Source organism: Eretmochelys imbricata, chromosome 20, assembly GCF_965152235.1.
Source record: "Eretmochelys imbricata isolate rEreImb1 chromosome 20, rEreImb1.hap1, whole genome shotgun sequence".
In the NCBI taxonomy this organism is placed as follows: domain Eukaryota; kingdom Metazoa; phylum Chordata; order Testudines; family Cheloniidae; genus Eretmochelys; species Eretmochelys imbricata.
In genome coordinates, this window is record NC_135591.1 from 20531423 (window position 1) to 20555552 (window position 24130).

General features: G+C 57.5%; 1 protein-coding gene across 2 annotated transcripts; it reads left to right on the plus strand.

The window, feature by feature from the left end:
* The first annotated feature begins 2655 nt into the window (after window positions 1–2655).
* FDX2 (ferredoxin 2) lies at window positions 2656–6762 on the plus strand. 2 transcript variants are annotated; one of them, XM_077838430.1, is made up of 5 exons: window positions 2656–2775; window positions 3811–3862; window positions 4697–4803; window positions 5414–5501; window positions 5987–6762. In XM_077838430.1, the coding sequence occupies exons 1-5, from the start codon at window positions 2673–2675 to the stop codon at window positions 6141–6143; spliced, it is 507 nt and encodes a 168-aa protein (XP_077694556.1). In that variant the 5' UTR covers window positions 2656–2672; the 3' UTR covers window positions 6144–6762. The 2 variants fall into 2 exon arrangements, with proteins under 2 accessions (XP_077694556.1, XP_077694555.1); XM_077838429.1 differs by lacking the exon at window positions 2656–2775 and adding an exon at window positions 3141–3597.
* Window positions 6763–24130: the final 17368 nt, after the last annotated feature.

The window sequence follows — 24130 nt, forward strand, 5'->3', positions numbered from 1 at the left end:
AGCCAGGCAGACTGGATTTAATCATGTTTCTCTTGGCCATGGCTAAGTCCATGGACACCAGTGCCTAGTCCTACAGACACTGGTATGTGTGTCCATCCAGCTACAGGTTGGACCCTTCAACTTTCTGTCACCGGGGAGACCTCACTGAACTAACAGTCCTGGTGATTCACAAGCCCCATCACTCCAATACTGCACCCTACAACCTCATGGCAGCTTTCAGCATCCAGACACCCCCTTTGCTACACTGAGCTGCATCCCCTCTTGCTTACACATGAAGGCCTGGGGTAAGCATAGCTCATGTCCAGGGTGCTCTATATTGGTGACTGCAGCTGTGCTGAGCTTCTGTCAGACCCAGTTCCCTTCCTGCCACTCGGCTTGGGATTTGGAATCTGCTCCTGGTGCAGCTGCTGCGTCCGAGCTTTCACATCTCTGCTGTTGTGTTTGCTGGGGATTTTGTTCTCATTTTTACTTCATCCCTGCCTTGACTCTGTTTCCCATCTCTGCCCTTTTCTGCTCATTGCTCACTGCTGTTGAGAGGCGGGAATGCTGTGGGTAGCACCTCTCGTGCTCTGGCCTGAGTCTGGGTTGAGCTGGGAATGCGGCTCCATGCGAGCCTTCTGGTTGCTGAATTGAAAAAAGGAAAAAAACATGTAATGAACTCCCTGTGGCTGACTTTATCCTGATTAACGTTTAGTAGGGCGGGGCATAGGCCCACCCCACGCGGTCTCCTGGGCGACTAGCCACTGCCTGGAGAGTGAGCTTGCGCTCTGCATTGACAAGCCCCGGGGGAGGGGGAGAGAAAGGGTGTAACCCCCAAGGGGAGGGAGTACCCGGCAGTCCCCTTCCATGTTGGTGGGGGTGGATTTAATTAGAAGGGGAGCAGTGGCCCAAGAAGACAAGGTGAGGGTGGCAGACATCAGGGGAGAAGCGGGAGGGGATCTCCCGCACTGGAATAGGGGCAACTTCTTAGTGGATTCCGTCAGCTGCTCCCTGCCCTGTGGGTTCTTCGGGGAAGTCTGTCCCTTGCAGCTTGCACATACAGAGCCCCTGGGATGGCCGTGGTGGGAAGTAGCAGCAAGACCCATCTCACCTTAACTGCTACATGCTGAGGGGGCTGATGAGGCTTGTCCCTGCTTTCAGCTAATGGAGACAACTGGCTGAGAAGGATCTGTCAGCTGGTTACGTGGCTGCTGTCGGCGCATTTCCACTGAGCTCATCTCCACCTTGTGCTACCCTGCAGGCACAGGGCCGGTGCACCTTCAGCCTAGGCCATGACGTCCTCACACAGGGACAGCGCCATGTCAGCGCAATGAATGCAAAACAGACTTGAACCTGTGCAAACTGCAGCACTAAGCTGGGGGCGAGCAGGGGTGAGGGTCCTGAGCCCTTCTCCCACTTCCCAGCTGAGTTCCCAGCTCTGCTGCAGCCTCCTTGGCCCAGTTCCTCATCTGTCAAAGGGAGAGGGCACGTCCCAGCTCTTAGCAGGTGCCTTTCGGGGGCAGATCTCAAAGCGCATTACGCAGCAGGTTGGTAACATTCAGCTCTCGCCTCTGGAAATGAGGGTAGAGCAGGGATGTGCTGTGCCCAAGGTTGGGCAGCGAGCCCTGCCACCAAAACCCAGCTCTGCTGCATGCCACGCTAGCGTGTGATCCGCTGGGGCTCCTGGCCCAGGCGCCCGATCGCTCAGGTGCTCAGCTCCTGGGGTGCTGGTGAGACCCACGTGCCTTCTGGGTGTGGGGTTCTGTCTCGGCTACTGGCCGAGACCACTTAGAGAGAGAGAGAGAGAACGAGTCTCCTCTGCAGCCTTAGCTAGCAGCCCGTTGGGTTTTAGCTCATGCTGTAGAGCAGTGGTTCTTAACCTGGGGTGCACTCCCCCCTGAGGCGGCGAGATGCCCTTTCTGGGGGTGTGAGACAGGCCAGATTTTTTTAGAAGGTAAATCATCGAAAACACAAATTAAGCACAGGCACGTAAGTACAAATACTTTGTTTCATCAAACCTGTGTGTGTATTAACATGAGACCTTTTTTAACGATTACTGTAACATACAAACAAAAAACACAGGTTTAAAGAACTGACCTACTTCAGCGATTTTTGATAAGGGGGGTGAGAACACAGCTGGTGAACCAAAGGGGTGCAGGTAAAGGTTACGGATCCTTGCTGTAGAGGTTCATGCACGAAGCTCCAGAGATCCCAGGTCCGATCCCGCCCGAAGAGGAGCGGGGTCTGTCGGTGTTACGCTGGGGCAGAGGGACCCAAGGAGGCTTGGTCTGATTCCACTGAAACGGGAACAAGGCAGGTCCCTTTGGCCCCATCGGCGGTGCCCCCCTCCTGGTCCCAGCCCCTCACCCCCCAGCAGGGCCCTGCCCCCCTGCGCCCCTCTGGGTCCCAGCCCCTCACCCCCCAGCAGGGCCCCGCCCCCCACCACCTCCCTCCTGGTCCCAGCCCCTCACCCCCCAGCAGGGCCCTGCCCCCCTGCGCCCCTCCTGGTCCCAGCCCCTCACCCCCCAGCAGGGCCCCCCCCCCACCCCTCCCTCCTGGTCCCAGCCCCTCGCCCCCCAGCAGGGCCCTGCCCCCTCCCCCCCCGACCTCCCTCCTGGTCCCAGCCCCTCCCCCCGGGCTCAGCAGCCACGCCCGTGACCTCTGACTCCGGCCTGGATCACGTGACGTGTGTCATGGCGGCCCCCGTGGCCGGCGGTGGCGGGTCGGTGACTCGCCTGATGCTGGGGGCGGCCGGGGGGCTCCGGCTCCGCCTGGGGCGGGGCTTCCGCACGGCAGGTGGGGCCGGGCCGGGGGGCGAGCCCCGGGGGGGGGCTGGGAACCGGGAGGCCGGGCCGGGGGGGTGAGGGCGGGGGGGGCTGAGAACTGGGGGGCGAGCCCTGGGGGGGGGGCTGGGAACCGGGAGGCCGGGCCGGGGGGGCTGGGAACCGGGGGGCGAGCCCCGGGGGGGGGGGCTGGGAACCGAGAGGCCGGGCCGGGGGGGTGAGGGCGGGGGGGGGCTGGGAACCGGGGGGCGAGCCCCGGGGGGGCTGGGAACCGGGGGGCGAGCCCCGGGGGGGGCTGGGAACCAGGAGGCCAGGCCGAGGGGGTGAGGGAGGGGGGGGCTGGGAACCGGGGGGCTGCCCAGCTCCCCCCGGTCTCTATGGGGTGGCAGCATTGGGGGCCCAGGCAGTAGAGGAGGGGGCCGGCCCCCCCGAGCGGGATCCCCCCCGTTGGTGGTTCCCAGCCGCGGGCGGGCGGAGGCCTGGGGGGGAAGCAGGCTCAGCCTCTGGTCGGCCCCGCCTTGGGCCTCCCTGCTGAAGCTGCCATGGGGCCGGGGGGGGCTTGGACCCCTGTGAACTGGGCTGAGACCCACCAGACTCATGTCACCTGGGGAGCCACCAAAGGGACCCAAATTCTCATCTTCACCCTGGTGGGGCGTGATCGCAACCCGGCCTGACCCTCCTCCGTGCCAGTCGCACAGTGCTGGAGCCAATGGGGTGTGCACGGGGGCCGATCCCGGCTGGGGACAAGGCTGCGGTTTCCAGCTGGATTTGTTCTGCGGGAGCCTGCGTGAAATCCGTTGGGTGCCAACAGGACGCACCCCCCTCCCCGCTCCTGGTCAGTGTGAATCCGGCTTCTAATGCCCTTAGGTCTCAGTCCAGCTGGGATTAATGGTCCCGACGTATAGATGGGCTTGAGACTGACACTTGTTCCGTCCATTGCCTATTTGAACTGGGCCCCGTGTGCTTTCAAGCTCCTGCCCTGCTCAGGTGGGGCTGAAAGGCCCCGGGGGGGAGTGATGCGACCTGGGCTGCAATGTGTTTTCCCCAGGGGTGTTCCAGGCGGAAGATGAGAGCTGCACAGCAGAGCCCGCGGGCGACGTGTGAGTACCAGGAGCCGCGGATGGGACTAAGCTCAGGCCCTCTTCACAGCCATTGCGTTGGAGGATTTACGCTGCTTCCTCAGCCAGGATGGTCTCTGTTTTCAGAGGCTGCCAGACATGGTCCAGAAGGATGTGGGATAGTAGTGGGCTGAGCACAGCACTGGAGTGCAGGATGCCTGGGTTCTAGTCACCAACTCCCTGTGTGACCTCTGGCAACTCACTTCCCCTCTTTGTCCCTGGTCAGTAAAACGAGGATCATATCTGCCTCCCTCACCAGGTGGATGTGAACACTGATGTATCCAAATGATATTTCCAGATCCTGCCCCTGACCCTCTGTAGGGGTGCTCAGTGAATGGGGTCCTGGGGGACTCTATAGCCCTACAAGAGTGGCAGCATGGCCATGTGGGTGCAGTGCTGGACTGGGATTCGGGAGACCAGGGTTCTGTTCCCAGCTCTGCTGCTGATCTTGGCCGAGTCTCTGGCTTGCTCTGTGCCTCAGTTTCCCCACCTGTCACATGACTAGGATGACCCTGACCTTGCTCTGTAATGCACTGTGCAATCTGGCTGGGAGGTGCGTGGCTAATGCTTGTCAATCGCCCTGGCGGAAGGGAGAAGCACCAGGATTGCCTTGTGGTGCCATTCCAGCTGGCTCACAGGCTTCCCTGACGTTTGCTATGTGTGCCCCGAGAACTGATCCCCACCCACCCCAGTCAGCAGCCCTGGATCCAGTCACTCTGTATAATCCTGCTAGCCCCCATCTTCCAGTGGCTGCAGGTTCCAGGAGGTCGCTGGATCTCATTGTGTTTCCCCAACACCCCCCTTTCCCTCCTCTAGAGTGAACGTGGTTTTCATTGACCGTTCCGGGCTCCGGATCCCCGTGCAGGGGCGTGTGGGGGAGGATGTGCTCCGCCTGGCCCAGAGGCACAACATTGAACTGGAAGGTCTGTGCCGCTCTGCCCTCCCCTCCCCCATGCTGGGTGGCAGATAATAGGGGATGCAGACAGCTCTGTGGGTCCGCTATGGGCACGGGAGCACTGGAATCTCTTCATTGCCGCTCCCTGCATTTCAGGGGATTTGCCAGGTCCCCAGAGGGTGGCATGGTGCAGGGAGGTGGGAAGGGGCAGGGCAGGGTCAAGGCTGTAGCTTCTATCTCACCTCCTCCCATGGCTCTTCCAGCTCATGGTCCTCGCACATCCCTCCCTGTAGCCGGACTCCTCTTCCCCATAGGAGCCGGCAGGAGCTGAGGCCGAGGATGAGAGGGAGGCCCAAGAATCCAGAGTGGGTCCGTTTGGAGCAGGGTCACTGAGACAGGCAGGCTGCTGGAGGGTGTCCCAGAGCTGGGCCCGGGGACAGGAGGGGGGAGCTGCCAGCGGGAGGGGTCAGAGGTGAGGGACTCAAGTAGAATCCTGTTTGTTCCATGGGGAAGTCTGCCCTCACTGTACAGACACACAGCTGGGCTCCCCCTACTCCCTGGGGGCAGCTCAGCCCCCGCCCCCCTTTCCACTGCAGGGGCCTTGTCTTCACCCTGACCTTCCACTCTTATGTTCCCAGGTGCCTGCGAAGCCTCCCTGGCTTGCTCCACCTGCCATGTCTATGTGAGCCAGGAGTTGGTGGACAAGCTGCCTGCCCCTGACGAAAGGTAACAGCCTCTGGGTGCCTGGGCCCTGCTGCCCCTCCCCCCGCCCCCACCAGGAGGGCAGGGCTCTGCAAGAGCCAAACAGTGTATTCCTCCCCCAGGAGTGCCAAGTGAGCGAGAGCGGGCCCCCCTGTGTGCTGGGTGCAGCAGTGGTGTCCCTGCCCCTCATAGTCTGAACAGACCAATGAAGAATTATCTCCATTTTACAAGTGAGGGAAACTGAGGCCCAGAGCCAGTCAGTGCCTCCCCCCGGGTCACCACAGGCATTGCCGAAGCTGTGACTCAAACCCAGGGCTCCTGGGGCCCAATGTTTTAGCCCCAAGCCTGTTCTTTCCCTTTGCAATACTGCAAGGCGGCTGCCCTCCCCCACAGCAGCAGCTGCTGCATTTCAGGGAAACAGGTCCTTGCAGTCAGCCTGGAGAATGCTGCCAGCCAGCGAACGCCCCCCCTGCCCTGCAGGCTCACCCTTGACTCTTCGGCTTTCCTAGGGAGGAAGACATGCTGGACCTGGCCCCACAGCTACAGGAGAACTCCCGGCTCGGCTGTCAGATCATCCTCACCAAAGAGCTGGAGGGGGTGGAGTTCACCCTGCCCAAAATCACCAGGAACTTCTATGTGGATGGCCATGTTCCCAAGCCCCACTGAAGGCTGGAGGAGTCTCTGGGCTGCCCGTGGCTATGGGGCTGGGCCTTATAGAGCCCAAAGCAAGGGGGGCTGGTTGGAGAAGGCTCCCCCTGGGGGCCTGCAGCACTGCTGGTGACACAGAGAGGTGCGGGGCGGGGTTAGTTTTATAGGCCCAGGGTGAAGCCCTGAGCTTCCTACAGGCCAAGGTGGGGAGGGGATGTCAGAAGCAAAGATGCTAGAATAGCCCCCCCCCAGCACCTTTGCTCACAGCCCCAGAGGCGACGTGGGGCCATACAACAGCCCTATCTTTTCTGTTCAGGGAATCTGCATTTTTTGGTGTTGGTTACCAAATCCTGCAGCCCGTCCCAGGGAGCAGAAGGAGGGCAGGTTGTGGGGGGCCAGGAGGGGGTGCTCTGCATTCTTCCTGTCTGGAGGTCACCGTTTCTCATGGCGTGCTTTAATATGCATTAGGAGCCTTGGTGCGTTCTCTGTGCCATTTGACGTGGGACGGCAGGGACCAAAGCAGCACGTTCTCTGGGCTGGTCGCTGTGGATCACCCAGTGTCACGCTGTAACCTCGGGATCAGGGCCAACGCCCCTCCCGCAGCCATATTTTATTATTAAAGCTCACGTTTGTATGACGCGCTGCCTGCTCTCTTCCCCGGCCCACAGGCCTGGGACTGGCCACAGGGGCGCAGCAGAGAGCCCCGCGCTTTCCAGCAGGAGCCAAGCAATAGCTACAGCTGCCCTGAGGGTCAGTGGCACAAGATTTACCCCTTGTTGGTGCCACTACTGAGGGGCTTCAGTGGTTCACAGGCAGCTGCAGAACCCAGACCCTTCCGCAGCCCCCCATGGAGCACAGGGAGGTGGGCAAACATAGGACAAGGGGCTTGCCAGATTGCACACACACTGCCAGCAGGTGTCTTACTGGGACACGCAGGCGCTGGCTGGGCTGGTGCTGGGGGGAGCCCCAGGACAGCTGGCGGCTGCTGCTGCTCTCCTCCCTTGGAATCGGTGCTTAAGGGGAGCTGAGCTGCCAGACGCCCCAGATCCCATTGAAAGCCAGGAACCAGCTTTGCAAGCCGGACGCCCATCCAGGTGCTGACTATTTTAGGTTCCTGCAAAGAGAGGATACTGCATCTGCTCCCAGCTGCACCCCCCCCCCGCACTAAACTGTTGCTGTCTGGTTGACAAACAGCTGTTGTGTCCCGCCCCAGAGGTGGCTCCATTGTAGTGATGGGGGCAGTGCCCCTGCCCTTTGGAACGGCCTCCACCCTCCCATGAGATGTGCGCAACTGGTAGAGTTGGCTTCTGCTGCACCATCTCGCCACCCAGCCCCCACTGTGGGGAAGAGCTGGGAAGCTGGTTGGTCTAGGGGGCTGTGAACAGCCACAGCAGCTTAGCAAGTCATTGGGGCGTCTGACCTGAAGCCTTTTAGCTTTGGTGGCATTTGCAGGGTCACTTGGTCTCCTGCCTGGGGCAGCGGGAATGTTCTAGCCCCCGGGTAGCTCTGTGTCCTGACGGGGCAGTGAGCACCCTGCATGGTTTGGCACTGGTAGGGCAGCTGAGGGCAGGTGGTCTGAGACCCGACAGACTCAGTCCATGGACAGTCTGGATTCCTGAGCCCAAGGTCATTCACCCAGCAGGAACCAAGCTGAGTCCCCAGGAGCTGCTCAGCCTCCTAGGGCTCGCCGGCATGGGGTGGGATGCCAGAGCCAGCCCTGTGTGATTCATCTTGCCCAGCTCTGCCAAGCCAGGCACCCGGAGCCTGCAGGAGACCTGAAACCCAGGCACCTGCCCGTAGGGATGGGAATTCAGATCAGCCCCACGCACTTGCCCCAGGGCAGCTCTTCCCCTGTTCATTGCGTGTATTATGGTAGGTCTGATGGGCCCCATCGTGCTGGGTACAGCACAGACCCAGTCCCAGAGAGCTCACCCCGAGCCAGGACAGAGGGAATGGGGACCCAGACACACCAGGACTCGCCAGAGCCACCCAGGGCAGCAATGGCATAGCCAGGGATTGAACCAAGCCCCAGCTCCCTTGCTGTGGCCTCGGGCCCATCCAGCCACTCTGCCACATGCAGCACCAAGCGCCCGAGGGGCTCCCAGGCCCAGCGGGGCCCTGGCTGTATGCACAGACCCCCAGGCCAGAAGGGACCCTTGGGAGCACCTAGTTGGACCCCCTGCAAAGCACAGGCCAGAGTGGCCGGGGGGGGGGAAGCAAATTCACCCTTGGCATTACTACAGCAGTACCCGGGGGAGTCCCTGCCCCCACCCCATCCAGCGCTCACAGCTGGGGGGGGTCACACACAGCACTCACTCACCTGCCAGGTTGCATCTGGGGCTGCCCCACTGACTGGGGGGTAGGGAACAGCGGAGGCAGGGGCTGTGTTGTTTGGCGGGTGGCGCTCACCATCCGCAGCCAGGGCAAGGGGGAGACCAGGTCTGGACACTGGGGGCGGGGGGCTCTGGGTCTCCCCCAGCTAGATGGGGCTGAGAGCCCCTAGTATTGGGGGAGCAGCTCTGGGCTCCTCAGCAGGTTCAGGGTTTGGCAGAGCTAGACAGGCCCCTGACCCTCCCCAGCTGCAAACCCGCTGCAGCCCCTAGGGGGGCAGGTGGACATTAACCCCCCCGCGGCAGCACCCCCGGCACCAGCACAAATAGACATGAGATCCCCTCCTGTCCCCATACACCAGCCAGACCTCTTCCACCTCCCCCCCAGTCCTCCTGCTGCAGCCAGCCCAGGACCCCCGGCCCTCCCGGCTCTTATAGGGCGAGGGCCCCGCTGCCCAGGTGTGTCCGGTTAAGTCCCCCCAGCTGGGGCTGCTCCTTGCACCGGCCGCTCCCCGCAGCGAGGCTCCCGGCCCGCGCATGGAGGGGGAGCTGTTCCTGGACGGGCAACCCCCCGACTTCTCCCTCCTGCAGCAGCTGCTCTCCCCGCCCTGCCTGGAGCCAGAGCCCGGCAGCCCGGCCCGGGGCCCGGCCAGCCCGGGACGGGGAGCCAGGTCAGCCCTGGGCGCCCACCCCTCCCCTCGCGCGGGGGGAATCCGGATCAGCCCCATGGACCCGTCCCCAGGGGGAGTGGGGGAAGAGACGAGGAATCGGGATAAGTTCCATGGACATGCCTCCCAGGAGGGAGGGGAGATCCGATTCCTCCCCAGGCACCTGCCCGTAGGGACGGGAATTCGGATCGGCCTCAAGCGCTTGCCCCGGAGGAGGGGGGGGATCCGGATCGGCCCCACGCACTTGCTCCGGGGGGAGGGGAGGGTCCGGATTGGCCCCACGCACTTGCCCCGGGGGGAGGGTAGGGTCCGGATCGGCCCCACGCACTTGCCCCGTGGGAGGGGAGGATCCGGATCGGCCCCACGCACTTGCCCCGCGGGAGGGGGGGATCCGGATCGGCCCCGGGGGAGGGGAGGGTCCGGATCGGCCCCACGCACTTGCCCCGCGGGAGGGGGGGGATCCGGATCGGCCCCACGCACTTGCCCCGCGGGAGGGGAGGGTCCGGATCGGCCCCCACGCACTTGCCCCGTGGGGAGGGGGGGATCCGGATCGGCCCCACGCACTTGCCCCGTGGGGAGGGGGGGATCCGGATCGGCCCCACGCACTTGCCCCGTGGGGAGGGGGGGATCCGGATCGGCCCCACGCACTTGCCCCGGGGGGAGGGGGGGATCCGGATCGGCCCCACGCACTTGCCCCGGGGGGAGGGGGGGATCCGGATCGGCCCCACGCACTTGCCCCGTGGGGAGGGGGGGGATCCGGATCGGCCCCACGCACTTGCCCCGTGGGGAGGGGGGGATCCGGATCGGCCCCACGCACTTGCCCCGTGGGGAGGGGGGGATCCGGATCGGCCCCACGCACTTGCCCCGTGGGGAGGGGGGGATCCGGATCGGCCCCACGCACTTGCCCCGTGGGGAGGGGGGGATCCGGATCGGCCCCACGCACTTGCCTCGTGGGGAGGGGGGGATCCGGATCGGCCCCACGCACTTGCCTCGTGGGGAGGGGGGGATCCGGATCGGCCCCGGGGGAGGGGAGGGTCCGGATCGGCCCCACGCGCTTGCCCCGCGGGAGGGGGGGATCCGGATCGGCCCCACGCGCTTGCCCCGCGGGAGGGGGGGATCCGGATCGGCCCCACGCGCTTGCCCCGCGGGAGGGGGGGGATCCGGATCGGCCCCACGCGCTTGCCCCGCGGGAGGGGAGGATCCGGATCGGCCCCACGCGCTTGCCCCGCGGGAGGGGAGGATCCGGATCGGCCCCACGCGCTTGCCCCGCGGGAGGGGGGGATCCGGATCGGCCCCACGCGCTTGCCCCGCGGGAGGGGAGGATCCGGATCGGCCCCACGCGCTTGCCCCGCGGGAGAGGGGGATCCGGATCGGCCCCACGCGCTTGCCCCGCGGGAGGGGAGGATCCGGATCGGCCCCACGCGCTTGCTCTCGAGCTGGGCGCGAGCTCCGGGGCTGTTTTGGGCGGGCAGCTCGCGAGCCGCAGCCTCCAGCTGCCATTGGCCGGGGCTGCGGGCGGGATCCCGAGGCCGGCAGCGCCCAGGCCGGGGAGGGGGCAGGTCGATGGGGACCTGAGCCTGGGGGCTGGGAGGGGCCAGTGGGGGGCTGAGGGGGGGCCACCCCTGGGGAGGGGGGCTGCCGGGGGGAGAAGGAGGAGAGCTGCCCCGGGGGAGGGGGAGGGTGATCAGACCCCGGGGGGGGAGCTGCCCACGGGGGGGGTGAGTGGGGACCTGCCCGGGGGGGCTGAGTGGGGAGCTGCCGAGGGGGAGGGTGATCAGACCCCGGGGGGGGAGCTGCCCACGGGGGGGGTGAGTGGGGACCTGCCCGGGGGGGCTGAGTGGGGAGCTGCCGAGGGGGAGGGTGATCAGACCCCGGGGGGGGGAGCTGCCCACGGGGGGGGTGAGTGGGGACCTGCCCGGGGGGGCTGAGTGGGGAGCTGCCGAGGGGGAGGGTGATCAGACCCCGGGCGGGGAGCTGCCCACGGGGGGGGTGAGTGGGGACCTGCCCGGGGGGGCTGAGTGGGGAGCTGCCGAGGGGGAGGGTGATCAGACCCCAGGGGGAGGGGGAGGGTGATCAGGCTTCGGTGGGGGGGAGCTGACCCTGGGGGGGCTGAGTGGGGAGCTGCCCCGGGGGAGGGGGGAGTGATCAGACCCCAGGGGGACGGGGTGGGGGGAAGCTGACCCTGGGGGGGCTGAGTGGGGAGCTGCCCCGGGGGAGGGGGGAGTGATCAGACCCCAGGGGGACGGGGTGGGGGAAGCTGACCCTGGGGGGGGCAGAGTGGGGAGCTGCCCCGGGCGACGGGGAGGGTGATCAGGCTCCGGGGGGGGGACCTGCCCGAGGGGGGGCTGAGTGGGGAGCTGCCCCTGACCCCTGTCCCCCCTCCCGCGGGCCCCTGGGTGCCCCGCCCCCCTAACGCCCTTGTTCTCCCCCCCAGGCCCGCGGGGCGCCCCCGCCCGGAGCCCCTGCCCATCATGGCCTGTTGCCTGCAGGTCCCCGACAGCAGCGCCCTGAGCTTCCTGCAGGAGTCCGCCCAGCGGCTGCCCCAGGCGCCGGGGGGCCAGGAGGAGCCGAGCCGTGCGCCCAGGGCGCAGCCGCCGCCGCCGCCGGGGCCAGCCGTGCGCCCAGGGCGCAGCGCCCCGCAGCCCCAGGCCGGCGCCAGCCCCCTCGCTTCCCTGGGCACCTGCAGCCCCATGGACACCCTGAGTCTCATCAGCCTGCATTGTTCTCATCTGGTGTCCGGCGCGGCGGCCCCCGCCAGCCGCCCCGAGACGAGGGCAGGGCCCCAAACGATGTCCCCCTGCCTCCTCCCCATAGACTGCAATGGCAACCCCTCCAGAGAGGCCGGGGCGGCCGGGCAGGAGGGGCGGAGCTGGGAGCCAGGGGCCGGCAGCCCCAGCCAGCCTGAGCCAAGCTGCAGGAGGAGAAATCCCCGCAAGCAGCCCGCACCCAGCCGGAGCGCTGAGGCCCGAGACCCCTCTTTCCAGGGGGTGACCCTCTGCATGCGCCTGTGTCTTTGCCAAGGCAGCTCTGATGAGTACCAGCTCCTCATCCGCCCACAGTACAGCAGGTACAGGGCTCCTGCCACAGCGCGGGCACTGATCACTGGCTCTCTGCTAAGGGAGACATGGCTTTTCTGTCTGTCTAAAGGACCCACATAGGCACCCAGAGCTAGCTTGCTAGCTACCCCTGTACACACCCAGGATTTATCTATCCATCCACTTGCCAAACAGGCCCATGATCTATCGATCGATCGATCTATCTCCATCATCCCCATCTATCTATCTATCTATCTATCTATCTATCCCCATCCACCCCCCATCCCCATTCACCCCATCTACCTAATCTATCTATCCTCATCCACCACCTCTATCCGCATTCACCCCATCTATCTATCTATCCCCATCCACCACCTCTATCCCCATCCACCCTATCTATCTATCTATCTATCTATCTATCTATCTATCTATCTATCTATCTATCCCCAGACACACCCATTATTTAGCCATCCCTCCCCATGCACACACCCTCTCTCTATGGAGCTCTCTCCTATCACGTGTTGTGGCGAGCCAGTCACTGTGGTATCTAGGTACTGAAAGCAATAGGAAGGCGTGTCACACCAAAGAGGGCAGGTTCCTTGATTTATGGTTGTTTATTGTGTATGTGTCTGTGTCTTCTCCAGGTGCTCGAGGAACTCCAGCCCCAACTCCTGCCACCTCTCCTCCAAGCTTCCCCCCCCCCCAGCCTTTGGATACTGGGGACCTGTCCAGCTCTGTGTAGGGATCCCCTTTCTGCGGCGGGAGGGGGTCAGAGATACTGAGCTGGGATTTGTCCTGACACTCTGACAGTGTGTAATCATAACACAAATGATGTCATTTCCCCATCCCAGCAGAGGAAAGGCTCCATTGTCTCTCCTCTAGTGCTTTCTGCTTACATAGTGATCTGATTTTTGGGGGTGGGAAATCGTCTGTTCTCTGGCACTTTAAACTGCAGCCAGTGGAAACTGACTTAGGACCAGAGGCGTTGCCAGACCTGCTCAGCCCCAACACCCATCTAGTCCAGGATCCAGTCTCTGCCAGTGGCCACCACCAGCTGTCTCAAGGGCAGGTGTAAGAGCCCTGCAGTAGTAGCTGTGGGATAATCTGCTCCCCACTTTAAGTCTCTATCAGAGAGAGGCGGTTTAAGCCCTGGAGCATGAGCTTTACTGTCTCTTCCAGTAATATCTCGTACGACAGTCTGGTCTTCTCCCACTTCCTAAAGTGTCTGTCAAAATACAACCACCAAACTCCTTTTAAAATTTTTTGAAGCAGAAGAAAAGAGACTTCACTCTGGTTCTGTTTTCAGCCTCCTTTAGCCTGTAGAGATACGGGGAAATGTTGAAAATCCACATTCGGACAGGTATTGAGGGAGAGGTGTTTTTTAGCCACCCAAGTGTTTTAGGAGCACAAGTTCCATTGACTTTTGAAAGGGACTTTTGTGCCTAAATCCTTTCAGGTATTTTTGAACAGCTCCCCCTCAGTCCTTAGATAGCTGGGGCCTGATTTGCCATTGCCACATTCAAGGAAAACAGAAACTGGCAAATTCAAACAGAGAATAGGAAATACTTTTTCAAATGCAATATGTAACTAGGCCATGGAACACATTGCCATGGGAGGTCACAGAGGCCAAGAATTTAGCAAGATTCCAAGAGGGATTGGACACTATATTGATAATAAGGATCTCCGGAGTACTAACCGTTAGTGCTAATAACCATTTTGGAAGAGACATTAAACTTCCTGCCTTAGGTCCTATATCAATCCCTAATTACTAGGGGTTAGGATGAGACCCACATAGGGGGCAGATTACCCCACATCTGCCATAATCTATGACTCTATTGTGCTGTCCCCTTACTAAGCAGCCTGTAGGTCAGATCCATCATGGCAGTTCCTCTGTCCTGCACCTTGTACTGTCATTGACACCAGTGGAAAGAGGCTGTAAAACACAACAGGCTGATCTGAGGGCATTCTGTGCCACTTTGCTGGGTATCCGTGATTGCCCAACAAGCAGATGGAAAATCTGACCCTCGGTAGCTAATTTTTGTTGGTTTGGGAGGAAGATTTTTTTTTAATGATGTTCCACTGGTTTTTGCTCTTTGGTTTGTTTGTTTGAAAGTAATGTCACAACCTGGTAAAATTGGTCTCATCTAATCTGTCCGCAGTGCAATGTATGGGAAAAGAAGCCGTAACCCAAATCCAAGGCAAATCTCTTTAACAAGAGAATTCTGCAGAGCCAGCAGTTCTGAGGAGGATCAAGGCTCCCTCTCTGTCCAGAGTATGTTGCTTTTCAGAAACAGAAACCTTTACTATCAAATGGTAACACTCTGAAATGATTGGGGCAGCTATAAATACTGATACTGGGTCTGATTCTCCTATTGCAGGGAGAAATTCAGTCCTGTGCAGAGACCAGCTTAAGATGTATACTCCACTTAAATCCCTGTCTAGCCAGATCCTAGCTGGTGGAAGTCAGACATAACTCCAAGGATCAGCCATAGACTCACAGAACCACAGGGTTAGAAGGGACCACAAGGGTCACCTAGTCTAACTCCCTGCCAAGATGCAGGATTTGGTCTCAAGTTGCAGTGGGGGAGGTGTAGGTTGGATATTAGGAAAAACTTTTTCACTAGGAGGGTGGTGAAACACTGGAATGCGTTACCTAGGGAGGTGGTAGAATCTCCTTCCTTAGAAGTTTTTAAGGGCAGGCTTGACAAAGCCCTGGCTGGGATGATTTAGTTGGGGATTGGTCCTGCTTTGAGCAGGGGGTTGGACTAGATGACCTCCTGAGGTCCCTTCCCACCCTGATATTCTGCGATTCTATGATTTGTTGTGTCTAAACCATCCGAGATGGCTATCCAGCCTCCTTTTGAAAACCTTCAGTGAAGGCACTTCCACAACCTTCTGAGGTGTCTGCTGCTGATTTACGCCAATGGAGGATCTGGGCTTTTATAACTGAAGTGCCTCCTCTCATATGTACTTACTACCAGGTGTAGAACTTACTGCTGTGAGCAGTCTCCTTAATTTTCAACAGGCAATACTCTATTGTTGTAAGCACAATAGTACTTGAATGACTGGACACTGGTTTTGTAGCTGTGTTATTTAATTATAGGGTTAGTTCTGGAGATACAGTTGATAGGAAAAGCTATGACAAAATGAAGTCGCAACGGTACTGTACCTATTGTGACTTTCTTTTCCTTTTCTTCTGCCACACCACAAACTAAAACCATGTTTATCCACCAGAAAATAAATAGATCTCTAAGCCCTTTCACTTGTTTTCCAGTTCCTGGGGATTGTGGTTTTAATACACCCAGAGCTGTTGCTTTGTCTTGCTGTGACATAAGGCACATCAGAAATTAGGCACAAATTTTTAACAGGGAGGGTGACTCACCATTGGAAAAACACTACCAAGGGAAGTGGTGGGTTCTTCATCTCATGAGGTCTTTATATCCAGACTGGGGAGGTGTTTTAGCAAAACACAAGTTATTGGGCTCAATATAGGGGTAAATAAACGGGTGAAATGTAATGGCCTGTGGCAGGTAGGAGGTCAGGCTAGATGATCTAATCATAGAAGGGTAGGGCTGGAAGGGATGTCAATAGGTCATAGTGCAGTCCCCTGCACTCAATGCATGATGCCTTCTGGCCTTAAACTCCATGAAACTACGCCATAAAGCCACCACGCAGCCCACGTCTGACGCTTTGTCTGTTCCTTAGGTAGTAAGTGTTGTGCGTCCTGCCAGACGAGGAAAACTCCCCTGTGGAGGATTGCTGAGGACGGCACCCCACTCTGCAACGCTTGTGGCATCAGGTACCTGTGACATCGTGCTGCTGATGTTGCTTTCTGAAACTGTGCACAAAAGGGCCAGGCCAAGGTCTGTGCAAAATTAACTATGTGGGTAAGTGTTTGCAGGACTGAGGTTAGATTCCTGTATTCAGGCACCTAAACGAGCAGCTTGTTTCCACGTTCTGAGCACCCAGCAGTTCCCACTGATGCAGCAGTTTAGGTTAAAACTGGGTAGGTGCCTGGCGTAAGATGGCAGTGACGCCAGGCTCTTATTTAGGTGCCTAAATCAATATTGCTGGCTCCCATGATCTTATTGGGAATCTTGCCATAACTGGTATTTTGCTGGAAGCTCCATCTCCCAGAGTCATGTGATTACCCACAACACTAAGCTTTAATTTTTGAAAAACGGTTCAGAAAAAAAGCTTTAAACTTTGAAAAATGACAGAGCTGAAAACATGACCCTAGTCTACCATATAAAGGCTCTGAAGCCTGACAGCAATTACAAAAAAAATCAACATTTTATTTTTTGTTTGTTTGATTTTTAAGCTAATCCCTTGATTTTTTTTGAGGGTCTGCTGACTCGTAGGTTTTGGACACTTGGGGCTGGCAAGGCCCCTAAATATGGATTTAAGACCTGAACCCAGGCCCAGATTCTCAAAAGTTGCCTAACTCCTCTTGATTTCAAGGCACCTAAAGACCTTTGAGAATCTGGGCCCCATTTCCAAAAAACTTGGCCCAAGGCATTTTCCTAAATAAATTCCACCCTAAGTATTCCCCTTCTAAGCAGAGGGAACATTTCAAAAGACTAAGGGGAAATAAAATGATTATTCCACTTTTGGCTAAAAATGTAATTATCTGAACCAACTGATTTCTCTCCCCCCCCCGTTCCCCCCCAGGTACAAAAAGTACAGGATACGATGTTTCCGCTGCTGGAATATCCCGAAGAAAAGTGGAAAACCTTACTCCCGTTGCTCTAACTGTGGAGACAGACTGCGCGTGGCCGTGGCCCAGCAGAGAACCGTGAAAAGGTCATTCCCATTTTATTTATTTATGTTTAAAAAAGGAACAGCTTTGGCTGAATTGCAACATCCTTATTTTAAAATTAACCCCTGCTCCCCTTCCAGAGCCTTTGATCAGACAAGTTGGGGTGTGGAAGCCACAGATCTGATCCAGTGAAATTGTTTACCCTAGTGAAGGGGAATGGAAGGTGTGAATGGTTTAAATGTGTCCATGGAGGCAGCTCTTGGTTACAGTGAAGTTAGTTTGTGCTTTGAAGGTGAAATTTACCCTTTTGCAGGGAGTCAGAACAAAATCTAGGGACTTTTGTTCCATTTAAGCAGGGAGCCTTGTACTGGCTCTTCCCACATGTTAAGTTTCACTTATTGGAGATATTTTTCCCCTGGAAAATAGATATTATTTTGCTACAAGAAGTTATTTTGCAGTAGAAACATTCTCATCCTCTCTGTACTTTGGGAGTGTGTGCACGCGTGTGTGTGTCCCTCCTTCCCTGGCCCTGCTGGAAGAGATGAGTCCTGCCCTCTATGTGTGTTGTGAGGCAGGAAGGAATTGCCTCCAAGTAGAAACAACGCACACCTGACACAGCTGGACATGTCTGCAGCCAGAGGTTGCCTTATGCACCAGATATTTAAACATGTTACCAGCCTCCTTCCTTTGTCACATGTCTTTCGCTGGCTTTTCTCTCTGTTGTGTTGCATTTGTTTTCTGCTGCAGCGTTCGCCTGCGTTCGTTTAGCAAAGTGACAGAGTTGAAAAGAGCCGGGGCAGGCTGGGGGCTCAGATTAGCAAGAGGGAAGTGGCTGATTGTAGTTAAGTGCAACAAGCTCTCCCAGTAGCACTGGTTCTAGAGTGGTTTGTCGTCCCTCCCTCTCCCAGCTCCCTACTCTGGCCTGGTCTCAAGTATTTTGGAGGCTGAACACTCTGAAATGTGTCCATCCTGCACCTCTGTCTCTCTCTGCACTCTCAGTGCATCTTTAACAAGAGTCAGCTGGGTGCTGGATGGTCCAGCGGCCGGCGAGTCAGGAGCTCTGGGTTCCAGGCCTGGCTCTGTACTGACCTCCGCTGAGTTGCCTCTCAAGGTCTCTGTTTCCTGCTCTTTGGGGCTGGGAGTGTCTCTTGCACTATGTTTGTGCAGCACCCGGCCCAACAGGGCCCCAGTCTCACTTGGGGTCTTCTCATGCCGCTATAATGCACACACTTCCCCATGACGATGGATGCCTGCCTCAGATCCAGCCCTTTTCATCCCTAGAGCTCGAACGGGGAACAATCATAGTAACTGTAGGGTTAAAGGACATAACTGAATTAGGCTCCTTTTGTTTCAATTTCTAGAAAATGCGACGACTTCCTTAAATCTCAAGCAAGGACTCTTTGCTATTAGCCGGACAGCAGGCTGCATAGCAGAGGGCGCTGGTATCTGCTGGAGTGAGCAGTAGGCCAACGCTGCCCTGCAGTCTGAGCGGAGGTTTGCAAGAAGCGTTGGCTCAGTCCAGTTGCCTTTAAGACCAGTTGTTGCTTTTTTCCCTTCCTCTCATGCTGTTGTTTTCTGTAAAAGGAATGTTCGATCCTGCCTTTGGTTTGCGCGAGCAACTCGGGAAGTGGACGAGAAAATGAACCCATGTTTTTGCACAGGTGAAGTTGTTAGAGATTGAATAAGGGGTGGGAAAATAAGAGTTTGAATCTTAAGCTTGCTCCTGGCTAGCCGTGTTTGTGAGTGTGGGTGGCTGCTTGTTCGGACCCCAGGGTACCCTGGCCAGCAGTGATACGGCCTGGGTCTAACCTGCCTTGACAGTAGAATAGATCACTGCAGCGTGGCTCTTTCTGTCAGGCCTGTTTATGGGGCAAATGTAGAATCCAGAAAAAATTGAGATCACTCTGGATGTTAAAGAAAAAACAAAAGACGTTAAGGAGAATAAAATATTAGCTCCCTTCAGATAGTAATGTGCACCTGTGCCAGCAACCATGTAGATTCTGGCAATGCTTAAAAAAACCCGCTCAAAATGAAATGAAGCCTTGTTAAGGGTTTAAGAATGTTTTAGATCAATATTCATTCACAGACCCCAATGAAGAGCTTTCCTGTTAACGTGCTGATGTCTTTCCAAGGAGAGACACTAAGACTTGTAAACTTAGTGAATTCAGGGCTCAGACTTCAAAGCTTTTATATTTGCTAATTTAAAAAACTAAACAACAAGAAGTTAGTTGGGGATAATTAACATGAACCTCATTTGTTTTGTTGCACTAAACTTAGTAAGGGTTGCACTTGTTGAATAGCTATTATCTCCTTCATTAGCTTGTTATGTATTTCAGAAATTTATGTCAATTCTCAATTAGTTTGTTACGTAAAATAGTTCCTATGGGGCATTCTTGTACAAAATGATTATCTAGATATATTTATATGTGTAAATAATATATTTATTTTTGCAGTGTGACATTGTTCACACACACACACACACAGTTTATGTGCCAAGTTGTAAATATGGATGAAAATTGTCATGTTTTCTCCTTTCTGGTACAAATGTTCAAGCACTTCAATGTGGTGACAATACGGGGAAGAGATCTGGTGTAAGGTGATCAAGTGTTGTTGGGTTTTTGGCTTTCGTTCAGAAGTCTAATGGTTGCACTTTAGAATAAAACTGGTTTCTTGTAGCTGTGTATGGAAAGACTCTACTCCCTGCGTCCCTTTTGAGTTTTGATGTGACATGTTTGTTTCTCACGGGAGATATAAAGCCAGGCCTCCCCTATTCCCAGCTGGTTCAATCCATTCAAGGTGCTGTCTCAGTGGTTTACAAGCGGCAAAAAGAGTCTTGAAATCAATGGGTGTTAGATGCCTAAACACCTTAGAGGAGCTAGGCCTAAGTGACTTAGAGGCTTAGCTGCTTCTGAGAACATTACCATGAGCAATCCCATCCCTATTCAACACAGCACTTAAGCATGTGCTTAAAGTCAAGGTCTTTGCCATGTCAGGGCCTTAATAGGAAGCCAATAGGCAGTGAATTCAGATGTTCCTTGGCTGGATGCATTAGCTATTACTAGAGAAACCCATCTCAGGGGCATTATCTTCCTGTCTCTGGACAGTGACTATGGGCTTGGTTTATTCTGCCAATGAACTTCTCAAAACAATGAAAACCCTGAGAACGGACTGGTCTCTGCTTTGGCATGGAAAAGACCCGCTATGAAAAGAGAGTGGAAAGCTTAGAAGTGTTGACCTCAGAAAGGCGATGAAGTGAGGTTGGTACATAAAATAAAGAGTGGGGCAGAGAAAGGAGAGCGGGAGTTTCTGCTCTCCCATGTCTTATCACGCAAGGGCCAGGGGGATGCTCAGTTAAAAGAAGCCCACTTCAAAACAGATGAAAGCAAATGCTTTTTCATACTGTGTGATTAGTCTGTGGAACTCACTGCCACTGGAAGTCACAGAAGGCAAAAAAATTAGCAAGATTCAAAGGGGAATTGGAAATTTATATGGATAGCAAGAGTACCCAGAGTTCTCCTAATTAGCTACACAGATTTTGAGAGGGATTTTGAACCTTGTGCTTCAGGGTTTAAGCCAATCTAACTAGTAGACACCAGGAGCAGCTTATCTCACATCTGCTACTGTGGGGGGGGGGGGCGGTTCTTATAGCTTCCTATACAGCATCTGGACTGGGCACTCTAGGAAATGAGACAGTGGTCGAGAGGGACCTTGGATCTGATCCAGCCTTGGGATTCCTGTTTACGCAGTTTCTTGCTTAAGCTGCTTGGTGGTGCTGCTCCTGCTCGCTATTAAGGCTCTGATTCAGCGAAGCGTTTGGGCGTGTGGCTGACTTTACTGATGGGTTTAACTCCACTGAAGTCAAAATTAAAACCGAATGAATGCCCAAGTGCTGGGCTGAATTGACTGAAAAGCTTCTGACGTGCAGAGCACGAGACCAATGCGGGATTCAGAGTCCGGGGTTTCAGGATTTATTATGGGATGAGTTGTGATGTTGTATAATAAACACAGTGTAACCCCCGGGCAAATGCGTGTCACGGGTCAGGCCCCCTTGCTCCCAAGCCGCAGGGGATAGGGGAGCCCTGATTCCTTAGGTCAAGCTCTAGTAGCTGATGCTTTTGGTCCTGCAGGTCCCTGGGTCAGTGCCCGGTGGGTTGGCCTGTCCGTTACCGTATTGTAGGGCAGTTGTCATGGTATGGGAGCACACCTTGTTAGCAGCCAACTAGTAAATAATAATAATCCTGCTCGGCTAGTCTGTGCTTGAGGACCAAAGTTTGCAGAGCTCAGGACCAGATTGATAAGGGCCCAGCACCCACCATTATCGGTGAAGCTCTGGAATAAATTGCCCAGGGAGGCTGTGGAATCTCCGCCATTGGGGATTTTTAAGAGCAGGTTCTCTTTAAAAGAGAATCAGCCTGCAAAAGGATGAACGCAAACGGCCCGATTAGCCGTGGAACCAAACTCCCAGTGCAGCCGTTGGGTTCGATTCCCTGTTGTGCCATGACCTGGGCCAAGTCAGAGGGACAAGGCAGGGGGGGGAATATCTTGCATTGGCCCGACTTTGGTGCTGACACAGAGCGCTTCGCCTTGGCCAGCCTCTCTGTGCCTGTTTCCCATCTCTACAGTGGGGTTTACATTTCTTGGGGCATTGTGAGGTTAAACACAGTGAAGGCTGCAGGGCTCGGAGACGGTGGGGCGGGAGACGGGGTCCTGGAGTCAGGGCATTCCAGCTTTCTAGCCCAGGCTGTGGGGAATCGATTTGGTGCATTGCTGGCTTGGGTGCAGGCCCTGCCGGGCCGGGAGCTGGCACTTGTTAAAATGCAACCGTTTTTGATTTGGCTCTCCCCAGAGCAAAACACAGGAATGTCTCCCGGGCCAACAGTCAGAAGGATCACATGGTCCCGGAAGCAGGAGACTGCGAGCTCCGAGGCGAGTGGGAGCGACTGGAGGCGGGGGGCCGGAAGAGGGGGTGTAGCGGACAGGCTCGAGCAGCCCCTGAGATGGATCCAGCCGTGGGGGAGCAGGTGGGACTCTCTGGCCCACTGTCCAGTGCGGGAGGGGCAGGAGCCTGTGTCCACCACCAGGGTGGGGTGGGGGGTCAGCAGTGCCCAGGGCACCTGCTACTGCCAGTGGGGGGAGAGCAGGGCTCTGGGCACCACCCGTAGAGGAACGGACACAGGAGCAGCTTTAGGAGCAACTGGAAAGCTCCTTCCCAGCCCTGGGCTGCTGGCCCCCTGGCCAGTCTCAGTAGCTCCCCCTCCTATTTGCAGGGAGCTTCCACTCCCCGTGCCGCCCCCTGCCCCGCCCCGCCCCGTACTTAACAGTCAGCACACGAGGAGGCCGACAGATGCCACTCGTGCCGGTGATGCAGCAAAGCGCAATTAGCACGTCTCCTCCCCAGGGCACTTTGCACAGGAGGGCAACGGCATTAGCCTCATTTTACAGGTGGGGAAACCGAGGCACAGCAAGGGCACCCTGCAGGCCAGCGTCAGAGCCCAGGAACCCCGACTCCCAGGCCCCTGCTCCATCCATTAGGCAATGCTGCCGCCCTCGTGTATGCACGTCCCTTTGACTACGTACTGAAAATTTAAGCACGTGCTTTGTGGGTCATTGCCTGGGTCCAGCTCTCCCCGCGGGTGGAGCTGGACTCGTCCCGGGGCCCTAGGGGCACAGGCCGACGTGCGCTCCTACGGGCTGCTCCGTGCAGCTTCCGTAGCAACAGAACTGTCTCAGCGGGGTGGCGCGTGTGATTTTTGGCCAACATTAGATCTATCAATGAGCGTGGCCCTGTTCTACCAGTCAGGCTTGGTCCCCGTCCTCGGCAGAGCTGTCCTGGTATAAACGCCTTTACGCTGGGGTAAGCCACTCCCCAGGCCGGGCGGCGCGGGCTGCTTTAACGAGACAGGTACTGTTAAAGTGCGACAGCGGCTGGGGGTAGCCAAGCCCTCAGGCACTGAGGCCTGGTTGACGCTGACCTCGACCTCGCTGCACGGCCGAGGGCTGGGAAAAACGTTGTGTTTTGAGACCAGCTAAACCCCCCCCCCCCCCCACACCCCCCCCCCCCCCCCCCACACGCACGCACACACCCTGTAACTGCAGCTGGGACGATGGAAGAATCGTTCCCTCGCCCCAGCTCCAGCCCCTCAGCGAGGTGGATGAACCTCGGTGCTGGAAACCCCTCTCCGGGGGGTAGGAAATGCCCGTGCTACGGCACAATAGCGGCGGCCCCAGAGCCGTGGCCCACGAGCAGAGATTTGCCCAGAACTACGGCGGTTGGGGTGTGAAGAAAGCCGTGGAGTTCTGCCCCCTGACGCTTGGTGTAGACAGAACTCCGGGGGTGGCCGAAGGCTTCCGCCGGCCTCACTACCCGTGCGTGGGGACGGGGTGTTCCTGTGCCGGGGGCCAAACCCCTTTCGTTGGTATAGGCTGCATCTTCACCAGCCCAGCTGCCCTCGGGGCGAGAGACGGCCTCAGGCGCTCAGGCAAGTCTGATGCTCCAAAATTTCACCCGTTACCCAGCTGCCCATTCTGGAGAGGCAGGACGAGCTGCTGGCCGTGCCCTCAGCAATAAAACCCTGATGTCAGCATGGCGGCTGGGGCCAGGGGGAAGAGGCCAGTGTTCCATCTGCTCGATAACTGGCACGGAAACTCGCCCCAGGGAGAGCACTGGGCCTCCATGGCTTCTTAACGCTGCCCCAAAACCCACGCTCACACGTGCAGAGGCGCCTAGCGAAGACAAGGGCAAGTCCACATCCAACCTCTCAAACAGAAACGACCGTCGCTCACTGTCACTCTCGCCCCGCTGCTCTGACACCCACGGAGCTCCTGGTTTCCTGTCGTTTATGTGCCATTTTAGTTCATAAAATTAAACACGCTGCAACCTTAGCTAACAGAATGAATATCTGAGCACGTGGCTATTGATATTTACCTTGTAGCAAAGTCTGTATAGCCCTCGGGTATGACAGCCACCGTGGAGTGCCACGGGGGGAGTTCACTGGGGCTTTTGATCCATAGTGGAGGAGCGCCAAACGACTCATTTCTGCCACGCTGTGAGCACTCGGGCACAGCAGGGGGGGCATTATGGAACTATTATCAACCCTTTTTTTGCCCTTTTTTTTTAAACCCAGCTTTACAGCCTTGCCCTTTCTTATCCCTCGGGGAAACACGTATTAAAACCATTCCCAAGCTGAGGCCAGCACCGCAGGGAGCACGCGGG

What these genes read in the sequence shown, in the direction of transcription:
- FDX2 (XM_077838429.1), top strand. Translation starts at nt 3,360, where the DNA reads ATGTCACCTGGGGAGCCACCAAAGGGACCCAAATTCTCATCTTCACCC. An exon ending in CACCCCCCTCCCCGCTCCTG is followed by an intron (nt 3,598 to 3,810) that starts GTCAGTGTGAAT and finishes TGTTTTCCCCAG; the next exon opens with GGGTGTTCCAGGCGGAAGAT. An exon ending in GCAGAGCCCGCGGGCGACGT is followed by an intron (nt 3,863 to 4,696) that starts GTGAGTACCAGG and finishes TCCCTCCTCTAG; the next exon opens with AGTGAACGTGGTTTTCATTG.